We start from the raw sequence: 21,872 nt of genomic DNA, 5'->3' as shown, positions 1-21,872 counted from the left end.
TACCCAATTTTCACTTTCTGCCTCCGAAAAAGGGAATTAAACAAACTGCATTGTGTTAAAAAAAAAAAGTACTTTGGCAGATTAACATTCAGGTCAGGCTTCACACAGCCTTCCTCACTACAAATGGCTTTTGGTAAAAATTTGAGATTATGTGTTAAGAACCTTTGCACATATGGCCTCTTATATTATTCAGTCTTTAAGACAGCTGATCAAGACATAGTAGGATGCTGCTGACATGGATTCTGATAAAGTACTAAGTAGTCCTGGTTAGATGCAAAGCAGAATTAGGATATGTCCTTTGTTTTTAGAGAAATCGCACATTAGTAATGATGCAGATAAGTCATGAGAACATTTCCTGTAAAATGGCCATGGAAACCCCTATGGGTTCTTTGTCTTTGAACCCTTTTCATAATAGATTTACAAGTTTAAAGGCAACTGTAGAGTGATACCTTTGGTTTACCCTCCATCTCAACAGCCATAATAGTTTTGCCAGTCTGTAGGCAGAGAGGATGAGTAGTCGTAGGCCTTCCAGCCTCTACCCTTGTTGCTCAAGACCTTGTTAGTGCTATCCCCTCCAATTAGCATGCTTCACTGATGGTTGCAAGCTACGAAATTATATAGAGCTTTGGAAGGAGATTACCATGGACCTAGGTGTCCTCCAAATTGATAGATGTATTTCCAGGGACTCTGGAAAATCACTCTCCTCCCCTTTTTTGGTCATCTCAGCAGAGTCGATTCCTTGAATGGTATTAAAAAACATAACCCAATGAATGGTGATATTTTAATCAGCAGGGTGTACTTGACCATACTGGAAGTTAGGTTGATCCATTTGGACCTATTGGCATTTCTTTTCTGTATCTCAGTAACTTTTAAGCACTAATGGCACTTTTAAGCACTGTCCTGTCTAAACGTAGAAAGGTGGTTTGTAGTCAAATGGTATGTATATGTAGATTAACAAATATGGTTCTGGGCCTTGCGGCAAAGTGTTGCTTTCTGTGTCTTACCTTACAGGCACGTTTTGGTAACAGCTGTCCTATCTCAGAAGGCTTACTTCTTCCAAAAAATGGCAGTAGAACTGGGATCTGTTTCTCAGTCATTCCTTAACCAGCCCTATTTGCATCACAGTGAGTCACAAGCGGTACATCTTTTTCTCAGCTGGAGTTGAGGGGGGAAGGGGGGGGGGAGCAGTTTTCTCCAAGTTAGAGTTTTCTGTTACTATACATTCCAGGACTTTGTTATTAATTCCTTGCATGATCTTGAAACTCTGGTTTCAAGAAGCAGATGCGAACTTGGCCGCCTCAGACATGGTAAAAAAAAAGACCTGGTTTGCTGATCCATTGGATCTCATAATTTGCATTCTTGTTGGTTTGCTGCTGTGCAGCAACGTTCTGAGTCAGTATAATGTGGAGGTTTTTGCAGCCCAACCTGCAAACCTTGTGCTTTTTGACTTTGTGTCCACCTCTTTCCATCTGGTATGAAGGTCAACTAACACTGCATAGTCCTTATGTGCAGCAAGTACTCTGGTGTGCTGTAAGAGTTATGTCCCTGCCCCATTCATCGAGTCTTTAAATTTGCAGTTTTTCCTGCAAGTGAAGATTGCATATGAATTTTAGGAAACGTTTTGAAAGGAATTCAGTTTAGAGAATCCTCTATGACACTTGTTATATTATGTTATATTGAGCTGCATAGCACAGTAATCACCTGAGAGGGTATCAAGGTGCTTGGACAGGTGTGTAGGTGTGAGATGCTCAAGGGGCTTATACGAAGAGCCAGGTCTTCAGTTTCTTGCAAAACTAAAGAAGTGAAGAGGAGGCTCTGATCTGTTGAGGGAGATTTTCCATGTCTTGGATGCGATGTAGGAGAATGAACAACCTTCAGTTTTGCTTTCATGGAAGCGGGAATTTAATTCAAGTGAGAGTGAGGCAGAGTGTTGATGTGTTGGTGAAAGTGTATGCGGTTGTTCCGGTATTCTGGTCATGTGTTGTGCATTGCTTTGTGTGTGTTAGGAGTTTGATTTGTCAGCGCTTGTGAATGAGGAGCCAATGAAGCTTCTTAAAGGTACGTTGTGATGTGGGTGTGGCATGGGAGGTCAAGAATGAGTCTTTCAGTGGTGTTCTGGATGGTCTGGATTTTGTGGAGGAGTTGTTGGCTATTCTGGTGTAGTGTTGCCATAGTCCATCTTGCTAGTGATGAGTACTTGGGTGACGGTCCTTCTGGTATTCCGAGGCAACCATTGCAAGATCATTCGTAGCATGCCTAAGATGTGGAAGCAGGAGGTGCACACTGTGTTGACTTGAGCAGTCAGGTTGAGCTTGTCATCTAGGGTAAGCCCTAGATTTGTTGCGTGGTCTGTGGGTGTGGATGTTGGTCCTACTTCTGACCTCCACCAGGTGGAGTTCCATGGGAAGGTCATTTTGCCAAAGACCAGTGCTTTTGTATTGTAGGAGTTGAGCTGCAGGCAGTTGGTTTGCATCCAGTCTGCTACTATGGTCCTGCTGTTAAACAGTTGGTTCTGATGGTGATTATTTTGCCTGTCAGGGAGAAGATGCGTTGGGTGTCCTCAGTGTATAAGATGACGGTGATGTCTTGTGATTAGATGATGCTGGTGAGCGGTGCAATGCATATGTTGAAAAGGGTGGGGGTCAGGGACGATCCCTGTGCAACTCCGCATATCAGTCTCTAGGTCTCTGATATGAATGGTCACAGCCTGACCCTTTTGTTCTTCCTGTGAGGAAGAAACAGATTCATTTGAGAGCAGATCCTTGTATGCCAGTCTCGTGGAGCCTTCTGTTGAGGGTGTTATGGGAGACTGTGTTGAAGGCTGTGGATAGATCAAGCAGGATGAAGGCTTCTGTTTCTCCTCTGTCCAGTATGATTCAAATGTCGTCAGTGGCTACAATGAGTGCTGTTTCGGTGCTGGGGTTCGTTCTGAATCCTGATTGTTATGTAGAAGATGGTGAAGTTTGAGGTATGTTGTGATGGCTTTTTCCATCACTTTGGCTGGATAGCGAAGCAGGCAGAAGGGTCTGAAGTTACTCTGTTGATTCGGGTCAGCTGTGGGCGTCTTGAGGATGGCGTTGTTTTCTTCAAGTTTCCATTCATCCGGAAAAGTAGTGGACTGGATGGAGATGTTGATGATGTGGGTCAGGGTGGTGCTTATTGGTTATGTTGTCAGGTTGTAGATGTAGTGGGGGCATGGGTCTGTTGGGGCCTCTGAGTGAAAGGTCCTCATGATTGCTGCTGTCATTTCTGGTGAGGGTTGTCCATTTGGTCAGATGGCCGTCTTGGTTGATGATGGGTAGGTTAGCACGAGTTCTCCGGGGTTGGGTTGGTGTGCGAAGTTGCTGTAGATGTTTGCGATTTTGCTGTGGAAGAAGTTAGATAGGTCGTCACAGAGTTGTTGGGAGGCAGCAATGTTGTTGACAGTGGCTAAGGGCAAGGTGAAATCCGGAACGATCGAGAAAATCTCATTGCAGCTGTTTTCTCATAGTTGCTGGTGATAGCATAGGAGTGCAGTCTTGTAGGGAGTTCTGTCTGTGTTGTCGTGGCTGGCTCTCCATTTCCTTTCTAGCTGTTTACAGTGTTGTTTGGCATCACAGAGGTCATCTATGTACCAACTGACTTGCTTGTTTGATCTACTGTGCTTGTTTAGTTAGGGTGCGAGGAGTCTCATCAGTTCTTGATCCATCTGTTGAAGTTGTTTTTGTCCTTGTCGAGGTTGTGTGTGGGGCTAGGTTGATATGTGCTGAGGGCGCTTAGCCAGTCTGCTGCTGTGATTTTGCCCCAGCTGTGGCTACAAATGCTGAACCTGGGCAGGGTGTTGACTTGACGTGTGAAGTGGATGATGGAGTGTTTGGTCCATGTGAGTGGTGTAGTGGAGTTGTATTTGATGCTGTATTTGAAGATGTCATCCAGTGTTTGTCCTGCCTTGTGTGTTGGTTCTGGGACGAGCTGGGTGAGACCGATGTTGCTCAAGCCTTCGAGGAGTGCTGTGGAGCAGGAATAATTTTTGTCTTCCAGGTGAAAGTTGACGTCACCGAGGAGAATGTAGGCTCTGGAGTTGATGGTGAGCGGAGCGATGAAGTTGTTGATGAGGTTGGTAAAAGTGACTCGTTGTCCGGGTGGTCAGTAGGCCATGGTTCCGTTCAGGGTTCCGTTCGGGGTTAAGTTTTTGGCGATTGGCAGCTTGAAGTGCAGGGGTTCCATGAATGGGGTGTCATTCTTTGTGGATGTTGTGCATTTGACGAATTCCTTGTAGATAATAGTGAATCCTCCGCCTGGCTCGTGAAGGCGGTCCTGTCAAGCGATCTTGTAGCCCGCTTAGATTGTTGTGGTGATGTTGGGAGCCGATGAAGGGTTGAGCCAGGTCTCTGTGATAAAGAGGATGTCTGGTGTGTCGCTACTCAGCGGGTTACATATTTCATGTGTGTGTTTGCTGAGTGATCCTGTGTTGAGAACCATGCATGCGAGTGGGTGTTGCTGTGCGGGTTTGCTGTGTCATAGGTTGTAGGAAGGGGTTGTTGGCATTGGTTCTTGTTTATTTGGAGGGGTGTTGACGGCATTAGTATTTGCATGCGGGCGGGTGGGTGGCTGCTGGAGAATCGGCAGTGGGTGCAGATGAAAATTCATACTGTGTTGTGAGGCTCGACAGCAGTGGGGGGAACAGCGTCCGGGGTCTAGCATCTTAAGGTGTGCTGCGGAGTATCGCTGGTTGGTGATTGGACCAGGGTTCCTAGCGCTGGCTTGTCTTCGGCGCAACAGTGGCGGGGCCTCTACACATCAGTGTTGCAGCTGCCATTAAGTAGCTCCTGGGACAGTGGGAGTGCAGAGTGCTGCGATGTCATTTCTTTGGGAGATGGATAATTAAGTCCTCGTGCTTGGCTTCTTATTTTAAAGACTGTTTTGGCTGGAAAACCAGTAATGGCACTTCCTGTCCAGATGGATGATGGGACATTCCATGATGTCACTTCCTGTGGAGGTGGATCATGGGAGATCTAGTGAAATGAAGCTCTATTGCTTGGTTTCTTATTGACAATACATTCCTAACTCTGGATTCCTTGCTTGATTTGTTTTGTTTTATTGGAGGTAGAGTTTCCTTCATAACCCATGCAACCTTAATTTCTTTTGGAGGGTAGTTTCATGAGGCATTACTTATTGCACTCCTAGTCAAGGTTTGGTTATACTGCAACTCTGTGGTGATTGTCTTGGTTTTCATACAAATTCTTTTCCAATTTGTCTTGGTTATATAACTTTTTCCTTAATAGATTAGATGAGACTTTTTCTTTGCAATTGTGCTTCCACTTACTCATAGGATAGTGATTTAAAAAGTTTTTAATACTTTTTGGTAACTTCTTTCTACTGCTTTGATACGTCTTTGTGCTATAGAGAGGAACATTCAGATGGGTTGGACTTCATTGATGCGACTAGCACTTTTTCGAACTACACATGTCACTTGTGATCAGAACAGCTGCACAGCCCTTTGTCTAAAGTCATTCTGACAGTGCCTGGAGCTCAATCAAGAGCAACCTATAAAAGAAGTCTGGGGCCTGATCATGAATATGGCGGTCGGAAGACCGCTGCACTCACTGTGGTGCAGCAGTGGCGGTCCACCGTCTGCTGGATTACAACTCTCACCATCGTACCGGCAGTGGACCACCGGCTGCGCCAGGTAACAGTCGTTTCCTGGTGGTTGCAGAGGTGTGCCACAATGTAAAATGCTCAGCGGGACTGGCGCAGTCCTGCTGACCATATTACCTTTCACTGCCAGCCTGCACCGCCAGCCATTTCATGACAGGAGCCCCGCCATGAAAGGGCTGGCGGTGCAGGAACAAAGGGGGCCCAATAGGGCACCCATGCCCTACCGCCATGGGGATACATTCAGAGGGCCCAACATGTCCCCTCCCCCCTGTCTGTAATCCCCCAACGTTCCAGCACTGTATGGACGTCACCGTCCATGGCTTGCTGGAATGTTTTTTGCAGTTCCCATTGCGGTGCCTGTTTTCCAGGCACTGCCATGGGAAAGGCAAAGGACCGTCTTCCTTATATGAGTTCAACTCGTAATGAGGCAAGCGGTCCTTGCGCGACTTAGGCGGTGCGTGTTGATGGAGCGCCAGCACAGCACCGCCAAAGTCGTAATCAGCCCTCTAGATTTAGTCTGCCAGAGGAGGAAAATTTTACATGTTATATACAGGAAGACAGCTTTCAGAGAATCCTTTGCAGAGAGTAATTTGTTAAACAGGCATTTTCTAACCAAGTAACTACAGTTCTCCCTATGTGCGTCCTGTCCAAAGACTCGACACACTCCTGGCCCGCCAGTTAATACCTTTATTAGAGACCTGAAGTATTATGTTGGATGAATTTGCCACTCTTGTGAGAGTAGGGGCAACAACGCCTCTTATAAATTCAAATATTTACCAAGATGAGTGTATCCTCCAGAATCGGAAAACTTTTTATAAATTAAACACATGCGTTGAAACGTTATAAGGCAAGGCACTTGTTGGGAACTTTGTAAGATTAACTTTTTAAGTTGGAACAGCATCTGTAACTAAAATCAGAACTAAAATACATTAAGGAATTCTTTGCTGGCAACTTTAGAAGACTAACCTTTTAAGTCTGAATAGCATATGGAATTTAAAATTTAAAGCAAAATAAATAAAGGAATTATTCTTTGAAATTGTTCTCTGTTGGGAGACGTCTATTTCCAGTTATGCTCTGGGGAAATATAAAATTTCAACGCAAGTGTTTCCTTTATAAAAAGTTCTCTGATTCTGGAGGATACACTGATCTTGGTAAATACAGTCTTCCCTATGATCTTTGGTTTCATTGTCACTTGAGGTTTCTTAATTAGAATGACAATAACGACTGTTTATATGGCACACATAATAAACATAGTATTTCTTAAACTTAAATAATGTGTTTTGTAATCACCCACTTCAGTTGTTTTAAGTTCATCAGCCTCATGAAGCTGAAAGTCTGAACCAACCTTTTAAAGTCTTTTGAACGTCACTAGCTATAGATATCCATAACTGAACAACAGGAATTGTCGTTGTGCTACCTTGAGTCTCCCCCCCCCCCCCCCCCCCCCCGCTTCCTAGCAGTCAGCATGCCCCCAGTGCACCCCAGCTCTGATAGATTTTGTGTTCTTTGATTTTTTTTCCACAGGTGTTTTTCCTCCGATGGTTATATACTGCAGCCGACTATTGGGCCGAGTGTTGGGACAGTCTGCTCCATAATAACTGGTGAATATGTTTTCCTTGCACCATTCTCTTTCGTAGAACGATGGACTGAAAGGGTGTAAAGTATTATTGTGATGTGAGTAGAATGTGAAATCGAGATTTGATCCAAGTTTGTGATAGAGATGAGTTTTCTAACTGCTGCCATACAGTGTTTTGTTATCCATGCTTGTGAGAAGCTTTTAGATTCTGAGAGTGAGACAGATGTCTCAACTATTATAGAATTGAACTGTCTGTCTATTGAGATGTATCAAATTTGAAATGTCTTTCTCTTTTAGGCGGGAAATGATGCCGCTTCTATCTTTGATTTTTTCTGCACTATTTATTCTGTTTGGGACAGTTATCGTCCAGGCATTCAGGTATGTAATGTTCCTCGTTTGTGTTTTTTCTTTCTTAAAAAAAACAGATGACCCTTCCCTAAAACAATAATTGTTATTTACAGGTCAGTTTTTTTGTACATATTTGTTGAAATGCATAATGTGTGTTTTATTATTTTACAATCTTGCATCAAATGGGACAAGGGGAGACAAGGAACTTAGATAGGTCACCCCCTGATAACCTATTTTGCCAACTTTCACTGCATTCTAAACACCATATTCAATGGATTTTTAAGTTCCTCCAACTGTATTAAGCATTTCATTGTCTGTAGCAGGGTCATTGTTGTGTGGCCTTGGTCTTGCTGAGGAAGTCATAGTTTCTGTAGTTTGCTTTCTGTGGTTATTCAGCCATCGAGGGGGCTGGTTACAAGTGCCGTGAGGTAATGAATACACATTTGTTATACCGTTAGCAAAACCAGCTCCACATAGTGGCATACTTCGATCATAATAAAAACATGAAATTTACGTTTATAAAAAATCTCTAGCACACTGAATCTCTTTCAAAACTATCAGGGCTCTTAAACAGAATCACTACCTTAAATAAATCTTGCATTATTGTAAACTCTGTAATCTTTCAGCTGTGATGCTTTGCTTCTTCAGCGAAACCAAAGAGACAAATAGACTTCTAAATACTTTGGAGCCCAACTCTTTTCTTAAACTATTTTAATAGCTGGATATTTCTTATTGACACACATTTCAAACACAAGATGTTTTTCTCCTACTCCGATACGAGAACTACTACCCGAATTCTGTTCACCTCTAAACTGGCCAGCTATAATGCTATGTGAGCTAACTCCTTGCACTCCTAAGCACACATAGTAGCAGAAAGCTTACCAGAAATCAGCTATGTCCTAGCAACCTTTGTTGAGAACTTTAAATAATTCACAAATGGCAACTGAACTTGGGGTTGCTACAGCAAGGTCTTCAGGAATGTGAAACACCAAATGTAAACACAGCCAGGTGTTATTGATACTCTTAATTGCTGTTGCCATTGGTTCACATTCAGTTCCAAAATCAACCAATTGGTTAGTTGCCTTAACTCCACTAGCCCTAAAAGGCAGAAAATGAAAGCATATTAATCACAATGGGTGAGCCAAATGGCACAGTAATAAAAATGTCTTTATGTAGCCACTAAATCGCCTAGCTCTCCATCTTCCATGATAAAAGTAAGCTCCCTTATATCCCAAAAGCCCAAAGTTTGCCATAATGAATTGTGCTTCATAGAGTAAAGGAAACATTTTTTTCAGTAAAGAGCTTTCAGTAAAGAGCTTATTGAAGACTTCTGTATACAATAGTTTATGGGAGTGGTTTAGAAGTTCAAGCCTGACACGGTAAAAGGACAATTATTTAGCTTGCCTATTCACTATCTGTTTAAAACTATCAAAAGAAACCATATAGTTCCAATATTCCCTAACCTAACAGAATCCAGTGAATTTTCAATGAGTTTAGATCAAAGGGCAGCCCCTGCTTTATCGCTGTGACTCACATCAGCCCAGACAAAATTTAGATGTGCCATAATTAGATTTGATGAACCTATACCAGGCTTTCAGCTATGGCGCCTTAGTTGCTGTTAACAGTCTTTTCAAACTAAACTCAAGACTTATTTACACTAGTAAAATGCCTTTGAGACCATGTAATATTGTGAGCTAGGTCTTAAATTTGTGCTGGCTTTCAAAGAGGACAGGTGTTAGTTAGATGGTCTGCCCTTGCCTAGAACCAAACACTGAGATATTTATACTGCTGAATCTTTCAACTCTGTGTTTGAACCACCAAGGTCCTATTTTCTTAAGCCGTTAACCAAAAAACATAAATTTTGTTTTGTGACTGTTAAGGGCCAAATAGTTTAGCTTACAATCAGTGCTCAAATTAATGAGTAGCTTCTGAATTCCAGTGCCTGTTTTTTCCAGGAGTACTGTACTATCTGCATACTTGCTGGCTGGGGCCATTGAACTTTATTTTTGTCTGGGACTTTACCTTTTTCCTATATAAACTCCAACAAGTTGCACACCTATGTGTAAAACCTGTATCTGATAGATACTTCTAATCACAGATTCCGCACCTTTTGAATACTCTCCAGGTGTCAGACTGGATGTGGAAACTTTCAAGCAGTACCCTTACACGGTTGTAGGTGGCATTGTGCTACTCCGCACTAATGTTGTTCCGCTTCAGAACTGACATGCAAAACCACATTCAAGTTCCACCCAACACGGCTGATGCCAGATTCTTTCTTTCCTTGCCACCAGATTTGGATCCGGAGCTGCTTCTCGGGAAAGTCCTAAAAGAAGCAGAAGTCCAAGCATGACTGTTCCCCTTCCTACCACTCTTCAACTCCTAATAAAAATCACAAGGGCATAAACGTGCCTCTCAGTCTCCTTCCCAAACTCGATATTATATTATGTTATGCCGATTTGTAGAGCTCACTATCTCCCGAGAGGGTACCCTGGCACTGAGCGGGTGTAAGTCTAGCCAAAACCTGGACCTAGTGGGACTACTCAAAAATCCAGGACTTCAGTTTCTTGCGGAATTTAATAGGTGAGAAGGAGACATTTATGTCTACGGGAAGGTCATTGCACATTTAGGAGCAATATAGGCAAAGGCTTGACCACCGGATCAGGTTTTCCATATGCGTTAAATGTGTGAAAGTAGGAGTCTGGACAGGCGGAGGTCTCTGGAAGGTTTGTGAAAGCTGATGCAATTGTTGAGGTTTGATGGCCAGTGTTAGGTAATGCCTTAAAAGTGCAGGTGAAGAGTTTGAATTGTGCTTGTTTGTGGATGGGGAGCCAGTGGAGCTCCTTCAATTGTGGTGTTGTGTGTTGTCAGTGCTGCCTGGGAGGTTGAGAGTGATTCTGGCTGCCGAGTTCTGAATGGGCTGCAACCTTCTGCTGAGGTCTTCTTGGTCCTGGCATAGAGGGGGTTTCCGTACTCCAGCTTGCTTGTGACCAAGGCTGTCCAAGTGCTGATTGGGAGTAATTCGAAAGTCTTCCTCCACAATTTCAAGGTTTGGAAGTGTGAGACAGTAAAGACGTTTACTTGGACGGTCATGTCAGCTTTGCTTTCTATGACGATCCTGAGGTTCTTGGCGTGGGTGGTGTGGTGGGTGTTAGTCCTTGCCCTGTTGCCCACCAAGTGGAGTCCCACGGTCAACTGCTCTTCCCAAAGACATGATTTTGTTCTTGTCAGTGTTCAGCCTAGACAGTTGTTCTTCATCCAGTGGGAGAAATCATCATTAAACTTAATCTGAATACTGGACATCTTGTTCCTTAGGGTGAGTATGAGTTGGGTGTCATCGGTATAGGCAAGGACATTGATGTCATGAGAACTAATGATGTTGCCTAGAGGGATCATGTATGTATTGAAGAGGGTCGGGCTCAGGGAGGATCCTTACGGAAATTCGCAGATGAAGTTGTGGGCGTTCGAGTTGTATGGTGTCAGGCTGACAGACTGGGTCCTTCCAATCAGGTAGGAGCAGATCCATTGGAGTGTGTGTCCTAAGATTCCAATGTTGTGCAGGCATTGGATGAGGTTGGGTTGGAAGACCGTGTGAAATGCTGCAGCGAGGTCCAGGAAAATGAGGGCCTATGTAGCAGTTTCTGCCTTTCGTCCCAGGGCAACCCCAGTTTTCGTGGCCTTCGGGGACACCACGGCTAATTCAGGAATTCCGTGACTCGTCCCTCTTTGACACGCTCTGCGCTACCTTTGATGCGCCTTTAGGCCTTGAGGAACTGCAAGGACTTCCGACGGGGACTCTGCCAGCGTTTCTGCCCTCTGTGCCTTTGGGACCGTTTCATGTCTTGCACCTGCTTCAGTGCTGAAGTAAGTCCTGGTGCCACAACCCACACTGAATCTTGGAGCATTGACATCAATGCTAACCCTGGACGACAAATCACAACCTATAGTGTTCTCTGACTGAGCTACCTTCTCTTCTACTTAGATTGAAGCTGCGCCCTGAGCTGTCTGGGCCGCAGCCTGTCAGACCCTGCCCTTACCTCAAGGAATGCCCCAGAATATTCACAATCTTTTCAGTACTGACTTGACAATGATTGCTATGATGAGGGAGATCAGTGTGCTCAACCTTACTCTGAAAACAGCTAGTCTAATCAGCTGCAAGATACCAATGGGCTGGATACTTTTACAGACCATGGACTGGTCTCACCACTTGTGGCAAGTGCCTAATTTGCAGTGATGATGCGAAGTGGGTCCTAAGGTCATTGATCTCCAGTTGCCTACTAAGGAAGTGAAAACTAATGTCCTCCACCCAGGACAGTTGACTACTGAGTTCCTGTTGCCTATTATTGAGGCTCTTTTAGTCACCCATCGAGGGAGTGAGGCAAATCTATGTTCTGGGCTGCTGATAAATGAGCAGATGGCAAGGTACCATTGCTCTGCCTCCTGTGATCCAGCTTTCTTAACACAACACTTGACTGTAGAGAGTTTAGTTGTACAAGCATCCACAAGCAGAGTCAACCCAAACGCCTTTCCCACCCACCCGCCGGATACAGAATCTTAATCACTCAAAACATGGAAATGCATGTTCTCTTTTTCCAGTCTGGCATTGAGGTCCATCAACGTCAGATGTGTAGTAGGCCGATACACTCACCCCCTCTGGGACTATGTCACTAAGGATTTACCTGCTATACCTTAGGACTTGCTCCCCACTCTTAATCCATTCAAGATGGCTGTGTTTTGGCAAAATTCACAATTTGCTGTGGGCTAGACACCACGGATTGCCTTGTTTCGGCGACAGACACCAGTGTCACACTTCAAAGACATGCCTAGAAGAGATCTACAGGCTTCTCTAGGGATGTCCACTCTTCCCTAGTGTACATGCCCTTAGATGGCTCATGCCAATTCAGCAAAATAGCAGGCTCAGCCCTTGTGAGCTTTAAAGACAGTTGGAGGACAGTGCGCTCCTTAAGCCTCTTGGCCCCAAAATGTCACTTCCACCAGCAATTTCGCCCCCTCCGGCCATGGTGGAGGCTTTCAATAACATCAACACAAATGTCCATTCAGCCAGCCCAGCAGACCATACAGCCGCGGCACCCGCAGACAGCATGGAGATCAAGGGCGGCGAGCTACCTAATCTCCTGCTGTCCCTCCAGTCTCTGTAAAACCTTTTTAGTGGGTCTTTCCAGACACACAGCCACACTGTCGGAGGCATAATCCTGCATTTACTCTCAAGGTAGCAAGCAATCACTTCGGAGATATGGGTCCTGCAAATTGTCCGACTGGCTATGCCCTTTAGTTTCTTTCCACTGCACTCCACTCCACCTTCCATCACTTTCTGGATTGCTGACGGAGTACCATTTGTCCATTTTATAGTGGGAAGTGGAGGCACTTCTGGCTAAAGAAGCCATACTGGGAGTGGCAGCATCAGAAGTGAGAACTGGCTGGTAGTCCTGCTACTTTCTGGCGCCGAAGAAGGATGGAGGCCTTCATCCTATTTTAGACCATCTCCTGCTCAATGCCTTTCTGAGAAAAGAGAAATTAAAGATTCTCACCCCAGCCCAGGTCTTGCCTGCCCGCAACCATGGAGAATGGATGGTAGCGATTGTTAGAAATTGGGTCTCTAGTTGGCAGTGGTTTGCACCCTGTCCAAGTAGGGACCTTCACCAGACAGGCTGGTGTTGAGGACACAAGCCTGCTTCCTCCTGAACGTTTTTACCAACTTTCATGTTAGGCAAAACATTCACCTTTCAGCTTTCTTCGTTCCACCTCAACCCTCTTAGAAAGATGAGAGTCTACATTGGCTGGATCCCAATAGAGCTCTTAGCTTCTACATTGATCGTACCAGGGGACATCGTGTGGATGATCAGCTTTTTGTTTGATTTCCTTGAAAAAAAAAAGGGCAGAGCAGTGCAAAAGAGGATTATTTCTTGCTTGATCATTCTCTGCATCAAAATCTGCTTTGCAATTGCCAAGAAGCAGCCTCCAGAAGGCCAGCGGGCTCAATAGACCAGAGTTCTGGCTGCTACCACTGCGCTGGCATGTGGAGTGCCTGATCTGGGCATTTGCCGGGCAGCAACATAGACATTGCTCTGCATGTTCACAAAGCACTACTATCTGGACGCCCAGGTCCGACGCGAATAACTGTATCGGTCTGAGACAGTTCACAGACCCACCACCTGGGAGGTACTACTTTAGTATCTATTCAGTAGGTAAGGAATCTGCAGTCAGAAGTATCTATCAGAAGAACAAGTTACATACCTCTGGTAATGTTCTTTCAGGTAGATACTCAGTCTACTGCAGATTCTTAACTGACTGGGAGTAGGTGTCTTGCTAGGGCATTTTTCTGTTCCTGAGCAACCTGGCGGGATCAAGATCAAGTCAACTTTATTTTGGTTCCTAAAAAACCATTAAAGTACACATAAAATATACACAGTATATAAAAATAGGAAGGATTGAGAATAATCCACTGTAGTGTACATATGCTAAAATAGAATAAAACATAGTGTAACCATAATAATCCATTACAATAAACTCTTATCTGGAAATGGAATAAGGCACAATGCAACTAATGACATACTAAGCCCAACTAAATATCCCCTTAAAAAAACCTCAGAAGTAGTTCTAGGAAATAGGCTATGCCGGATGGGAATTCTATACAGGGAGCAATAAAAGTGACTATAAAAACACAAAATCTCCTAGCCAAGTTTGCAGTAGTAGTGCAGTAATAGAAAGTAAAACTACATGACTAGCCACTATTTTTATATTTTGTATATTGAATTTGGATTATTTGCAATCAAACAAAGAACGCAAATTCTAGTAGCTATCTTGCAGGCGGCACCTCCATGTAGCTTTAAAAACACCAATTTACCTACCTAAATTAAAAAATGCATAATGCAGTGAAAAGGTTAAAACCGGGACACAGCCATTACATTTTAGTTTCTCCCCACTATTCTTGCTCAGATATACCATATACTTGTAATCGAATAGACAATGGAGCTCCCGGTATCAGTCTTACATACTCTCAGGGTGTTGCACCTATCATCAAGCCCAAGAAGACAACAGAAAGTAATAATCCATTGAGCACGCTGGTTTACATAAGCGCCACAGAAAAAACAAGTGTTCGTCAATCTTCACTGCTTGGCACCCTATGGGACACAGGTTGGTGGAGTTAGCATTGCTGTTTCATAAGGAAATGAAGGTGGCTGTAGGAAATATCTCTAGCCTAAATTTGATTTAAAAAAAAAAAAAAAAAAAGAGACCTTGATTATGGCACATTAACATAATTAATAAATTCTTTGAATTGGGGGCCACATTTGAAGTACAGAAACACGTCTGTGAAGCACACGAAGAAGCTGCATACATTTTAGAGCAGAGAACAGCATTCCAGTAGCAATATTTAACAGATTCACAAGCGCTACGTGGCATTGCAGTAGAATGTAGCCAAATATTGGCCAGTCCTAGCCTGACCAGCCAAGTTTTAACAAGGGATACCCAGGGGAACTTGTGTGCAGAGTGATGGGCAAGTATTTCTCGGAGGCACTCTCTGTATGGGGCAAGTGGCTCTAATGTTCGGAACCTGACCCAATTTAAGATAGGCTTTAAGCTGGCTATATCTATGCTTTGTCTGATGTTAAAATCAATCCTTAAAGAGTGATGGGCTACTTTTTGGAAGTCTCAGCAAGGATCTAAGGAAAGAGTTTTCACCTATATCTAATGGGTCAAGATTGTAATATCCCCAAAATTCAGTCCCGTATATGGCAGCTCCACATACGTGGGCCCTGTATGTTTCCAACGCTGATAAAATGGGATACGAGGAAGCTCTATTTGAAAATCTAATAATAGACCCAGCACTGTGTTCCAGAATCAGTGTTCTCCTTTCTATCGAAGCGAATCATCTGTTGGAATCATTTAGTCTCACCCCTAAATATTGAAGTTCTGAGACCCTTTATAGTTTGGCTCTTTTTAGGAATACGTTCCCTCTAATGTTTTTCTTATGGCTAAATACCATGTAATTGGTTTTAGAATTATTTATTTCTAAACTGTGGTCTTGGCAGAATTGGCTAAACCTCCCCTACAGAGTATTTAGGCCCTGGACTGTTTTTGATAAAAGGAATTTATTGTCTGAAAAGAGCAGACATGGCACTTTGGGCCTGGCAATTTTAGGGGCGTCATTCCCACAATCCACTAAATAACAAATGCATTTATTGATAAACAATAAAAGTCAACTCGGTGTGAGAACACAACCCTGAAAGATACCAAGACTAATTGGAATATTTGCTGTTTTCTGCCCTCAGCGGGCCCTATCTAACTCTGGCAAAGTTATCTTTATACAGATTCTTAATCAGAAGCAGTAGCCCTGTAGGGACCCCAATTTTCCTAAGGACGTCCCAGATTTTCATCCTGGGGACAAGATCAAAAGCTGCTCAAAGATCTATAAATGGGACATACAGTGCCCTCCAGTCCATATCGATGTTTTTCCAATTTAAAGTCAGAAAACAAATATCTGGTCCACTGTACTTGCGCTGTCTATAAAGCCTGCTGGTAAAAGTGACAAAACCCTAATGGAGTGGATCCATTCCCAGAGGTTTGTCAGAGAATGTTTACTGTAAATTGTTTTCTTTTGTGGATAAGGCCTATGTGGGGGACAATTACATGGGTCTTGCCTTGAGCCCTTTTTAAAAATGGAGATAATTTCCACCCCTTTCCATGAATTTTTGTGTAGGACACCTGCTGCAGTTGCGTTCGACAGAACATGAATGTAAGAACCCCAAATCTGAGATTAGGAACAATACAAGTCCGAAGGGATTCTGTCGAGCCCTGGGGCTTCCCCCACTTTTTGTCCATTCTGCGTGTTAATGCTTTCTTCACTGGTAAACTTTCTACTCATCTGTGACCCTACTAGTAGGTGGAGTTCCAGGGCTAAATGTACCTTCCACCTACAGTGGCTCTGCTTAAATGGCTGTAAAAAATGCTTGACCCATTCCCCCTCAGGAATGTGACTTTCTGGGTGGCTTGGTCCTTACGACCACGATAGGTAGCCAGGTGCCAGAACAACCTAACATCCTTCCCCTTTGGTGCTTCCAGCAAGTCCTCCCAAATTTTACTCTCCCACTAAGCCTTGCAGGACTTAATTAATTTAGTGTAATCTCGTCTAGCTTGGTAATATTAATCTCGCATTACTTTTTAGGGCTTTTCTCAAATCTGTTTTCGCCTCTCTACAATGTTTATCAAACCATGCGTGCAATTTAGGAGTACGTTTACGGGATATAACCTCTCTTTTGTAAACAAAATATCGTGGGTGGCCATTCCCTGGTAAGAAATACAGGACAGATCTTTTAATGTCAGAAGTGCGAATGGACTGTATCATAAATCTCTCGTAGAACATCTCAGTATTTGAGATATCCCCCCTTCTTACATCACGCCTATTGTTGGTCATGTCTATTACATTAGAGGTGTCCTTAATTTGTACCCACTTCATTTTGAGTGCAATGGGAAAGTGATCGCTTTCATGGCAAAACATGACCTCCATTTCAGTCAGCTCATGCCAAATCCTAACGTCAAGGACTATATAGTCAATATTACTAATATGGTCCCTACTGGTGGTATTACTAAACACCTGAGAGGATTAACTCAGTCACCGGCACCTAACGGATCACAAATTTCAGTTACATCTGGAGGATGGCACAGGCCACTTTCCAGTATAGGGAGAACCCTGGCTTGATCTTTTCACTGGTGACAGAACACACAATGTCAGCATTTTTGTGCGCTAGACTTTTCAAGACGACTCTATCTAGGAGACATATTCCGTCCTGGGTGGAGCTTGGGAGTCTTGTAGCCTTCCTGAATTTCTACCCCTCTTGCTCTGGTTCTTAAGAAGATCTAGTCTGACCAGACCGCCCCAGACCAGGAGGGTATAATACCCAGAATCTTTGGACATGAGCATCTGGCTTCCGATAAAGTTGCTGCTTCGGGTTGATCTACTGTTGCACACTGCACCTCTATACATGGAGATTGAGGCACGGCAGCTTGTCTCCTTCTATCTTTTTCCCAAAGTTGGTAATGTTATTCTGGCAGTCAGGCAACCATCTACCGGGCTCTGTACAAGTTTTTGGCTTGGTGTGGCACCCGTTAGATCGATATACTACAAGCTATGCTGCCTGAAGTGCTGTTGTTCACTTTGTTGTTGGCCCACCAAGGACTTGCTCAGGACACTGTTAAAAGCTATTTGTCAGCTCATTTCTGTCAGCTCATTTCACTTTTTTGAGGTTGCCTGAGCAACCCTCTTAGTTTAAATTACCTGTTTATGATGAGATTTATTGAAGGTTTACTACATATGTTAATCCAAAGCTCTTTGTGATGCCAAAGTGGGACCTGAATTTGGTTCTCACTTTTCTACTGTGCACTCCATTTGAGCCAATGTGCAGTTGCCCTCTACATTGCTTGACCCTGAGATACCTTACACAACATACTTTCCAGGCAAACTGGTGTCCAGTAGTCGAGCTGCATTTTGCCAAAGGTAGTAACATCTTTCCATGTCGGGTAGGCTATCATCCTTTCAATATTCTTTGCCCTGCCTCATGCGCCAAAAGTGGAGGAGACAAGCTATCATTTGGGGTTCTAAGAAAACACTCCGTTTTTACATTGATAGTACCAAGGACCAATAAATGGACGATTAACTCTCTCAAAAAAGCAAAAAAGGAAAGACATTGCAGAAAAGATCCATCTCTAGTTTATATAGTGTATTCAAATCTGCTAAGTGCTAACTAAGAAGTAGAGAGCTAAAGAATTGATGGCTCATTCCATTCAGGCTCAGGCTGTTACTGCTGCACTGGTACTCATAGTGGCGCCTAGGACATCTTTAAGGCTGCTAAGTGGGCATCAGTGCACATGTTCATGAAGCACTATTGACTTGACAGTCCGATCCATCTGGATGGATATTTTGACCATCTGGTCATTCAGGATTTTTTGGGCTGAGCCATTCCACAGACCCGATACTTGGAGAGGTGCTGCTTTGGTATCTATTCACAAATTGAGGAAACTGCAGTTGGAAGTATCCACCAGAAGAGCAAGTAACTGACATTGAGCAGCACAATTTCTGGTGGATACACTATTAAACCACAGATTCCTCACTGACCCTTCCGCCTCCCCGTTCTGTGGAATTGACTCTTTTTCCATCCTAAAAGATCCCAATCTAGAGATCTGCACACAAGCCAATTTGCTAATGTGCTCTGCACCCGAGGTGTGAACAAACCTTCAAAACCAGCTGACGTCAGCGTGGCTGGGTGGCGATTATATGCAGACCCAATTGTCACTTCCATAGTGGAAAGAAGTTGAAGTGGAGCCAATCAATTCCACCTACAGGCACACAGGAGTACAACTTTTGAATTTCCCAATCCAGTCTGACGCCTTGGGGAATATTTGCAAGATGAGTACTCTGCAGTTAGATAGAGTATCCTCCAGAAAGAGTGTTATTGAAGGTAAGGAAACTTGTTCTTCTCTGTCTAGTTACTATTTGTAAGCCACTCACAGCTTTTCCTTTTATTTTTAAGTGACTCCACTGATGAGCGAGAATCCAACACAACAGAAAAAGAGGAACCTTCGGAAAAAAATGAAAAGACTGAGACATCGTACAGTCGGGAGAGCACAAGGTATGAGAGTCAGGCACATCAATATACATTTCTAACTGATAGAGTACCAGGTATAAGTGTTCATCGTACTATAAAGGTTGCACCTGTGTGCACTAATTTTCCTAAGTCTTGTAGGAGCAGTGAGAACTGTATGTTTGGGACCAATCCATGCACCAGGTATGTTTAACAGTTACACACGTTTAGCTTTTAGTATGATGACATTTAACTACAGTTTGTTTATACATCACCTCTAAACATTAGAGAACCATGCACATGGTATGACAACGCTCTTGCCAAAGGGCACACAGCAAGCTAAAAGGTAAGAGAGAATGTCGCATCAGTCAAAAATGCACCATCATACGAAACATTCAAAAGAGCTTCAATACGTAATGTCCTAGTTTGATTACTTAAAAACACTAATAGTATAACTGAGGTTACCAGCACCCTTTCTCTATATACCTGCATGTCTAAAGGTGTGTAAATGCACCCACATTATCAATTACCACACTTCTACACAAATACACCACACATATATACAGCGAACACATCCCCCCTCCTCATGCACAGCACCTGCACCACACGTCTCGTACCACTTCCAAACACCCACTTTCGGCCAAGAGGCAAACACACTTATGCAGACACACACACAGCCATTCTATCTGGCGTGCTTCTCTCTCTCTCTTCAGTACCTATGTGTACAAATGGGTATTTGCGTTTGGTCTTTGCTTTCTGTGCTTTCAGTGTGTTTGCTGTCTTTGCTCTCCCATCCTTTGCTGTCTGTACCCTTCCTTGTTGCTGCTCTTGGCACCCTTGCTTGCTCGTGCTCTTGGCGCCCTCCTGTTCTTGGCGCTTTTCCTGGCCACTGCTTTTAGCGCCGTTCCTGGCCCCTGCTCTTAGCGCATTTCCAAACCAAACTTTTGGCACCCTTCCTGGTCCCTGTTCTTAATGTCCTTCTTGGCCCTGTTCTTAGCGCCGTTCTTGGTTCCTGCTTTTAGGGATTCTCCTGCTCTTAGCTTCCTTCCTGGCTCCTGATCCTGTTGTCTTTCCTGTCTCATGGTGACCATCCTGGCCCTTGCTTTTGGTCCTTTTCCTTTCATAGCTTTTGTAGCCTTTCTTGACCTTTGCTTTTGTTGACGATCCTTCCCCTCTGGGCTCTTCCTGGCCTTTTCCCTTGGTGTTCATCCTGACTTTTGCCGTCGGCACTCATCTTGGCTCTTGCCTCTTGGAGCTGTTCCTGTGTGCTTTTCCTGGTCCTTTTCCTCAGTGCTCTTCCTAGCCCTCTTCCTCCGTGCTCTTCCCAGTCCTTGATTTCTGCATTATTTCTGGTCCTTTAGATCTGCATCGTCTGCGGCTCTAACTCTCTGCATCCTTCCTGGTCTTTGATCCCTGCAACCTTCGCGGCCCATGTTCTCTGTGTTCTTTATTGGGCCTTGCTCCCTGCAGCCTTCTATGTCATTGCTCTCTGAGCCGTTTCTGGACTTGCTCTGTGGAATTTTAATGTCCCCTGTCCTGTGCACTTGATGCCCCTCCTCACCTCACCAATTAGGATTTTGCATCTTTGTCAGCCTCCATTTCTGGTTCTTTCCTGCACCTGTTCTTCCTCTTTTCTGGCCCCCTAGTCTGCAGCCTATCCGGACCCCCAAAATACACCCTATACAGACACCTCTTCTGCATTCTTCCTGCCTCCCATTCTGTGGCCCTCCTTGTCCTACATTCTATCTCATGCTATGATCTTTATTGACCTCCCTTTTTTTCTTGGAGTGGCCCTTCATGAGCCCTGTTTTCCTCCTTTGCACGTCCCTTCTCTGCCCCCACCCATAGGTAGTCTCTTCATGCCCCCAGATTGCCTCTGTACTGGTTGTTTAAAACTTGCTTTTGTCTCTTGCGTTTTGCTTCCTGTGCTCTTTGATTCTCTTCCTTTCTCTTTGCCCACCTTCCCAGCTCTTGTGCCACTACTTCCAATATCCTCACCCCTGACTTGTCCTTCTTGAATCCCTGTGTCAGATTTTCCCAGACTTTCATAAGTATTTTTCTACAGCCCTAGCCCCACTACCTTTGTTTTTGTTCCTGGCTCTTTTAGATTGTTGTATGTTCGTTGCATATGCCTATTAGGCTTCCAATCCCATACCTTTCTTGCTTTCCACCTCCTATCCCAATCATCTCTTAGCCCATGACTTCTGCTCCACCATACTTCCTGCATTTCTTTTTCTGGCCTCTCCTTCTACCTGCAGTGCCTTTCCTACTTTATCCACGTCTGCACTTCCATTTTCACCCTTGGTGTGTGCCCATCATGCCTGTGCTCCGAGTTCTTCTACTTTATTCTGATTTGCACTTTATTTGATATCTTTAGCCTTGTTTCATTCTGTCTACTCTATCTTCCTCTCTGTCCCTTTCTTGCTCTACTACCCTTTTTAATTCATTGATCTGGTCACCCAGCAATGCTTTAAAAGGGATGAAAAGGGTAATGGAACACTAAAAGCAGCTTGGCCAAAGGAGCAAACTAGGAATCCTTTCCAAGAGACAAGGCCTATGTAATTAAGGACATAGCCTTATACATGTGAACTAGAATCTTGTGCTTGACACAGCATACACTTGGCCAGTAATAGGGTGACACTTTGTGAGCTTTTTATTATTGCATCCTGACATATCCCATACTAATGAACATACACCCTTTCTGAAATCCTTCAACG

The 21,872-nt window shown here is 44.0% G+C and overlaps 1 protein-coding gene across 2 annotated transcripts in view; it reads left to right on the top strand.

Moving 5' to 3' along the window:
- The window catches only part of DNAJC16 (DnaJ heat shock protein family (Hsp40) member C16), a 212,770-nt gene that overhangs the window by 163,469 nt on the left and 27,429 nt on the right, over nt 1-21,872 (top strand). For both annotated transcript variants that reach the window (XM_085604155.1, XM_085604150.1), the window contains exons 11-13: nt 7,162-7,238; nt 7,511-7,591; nt 19,105-19,203. In XM_085604155.1, the coding sequence (XP_085460281.1) occupies nt 7,162-7,238; nt 7,511-7,591; nt 19,105-19,203 (257 nt within the window). The remainder of the gene's footprint in view (nt 1-7,161; nt 7,239-7,510; nt 7,592-19,104; nt 19,204-21,872) is intronic.

The sequence above is a fragment of the Triturus cristatus genome, chromosome 1_2 (genome assembly GCF_964204655.1).
Source record: "Triturus cristatus chromosome 1_2, aTriCri1.1, whole genome shotgun sequence".
Taxonomy (NCBI): Eukaryota; Metazoa; Chordata; class Amphibia; order Caudata; family Salamandridae; genus Triturus; species Triturus cristatus.
Note: the sequence above shows the minus strand (reverse complement) of the source record. Positions and strands in the feature narration are given on the sequence as shown.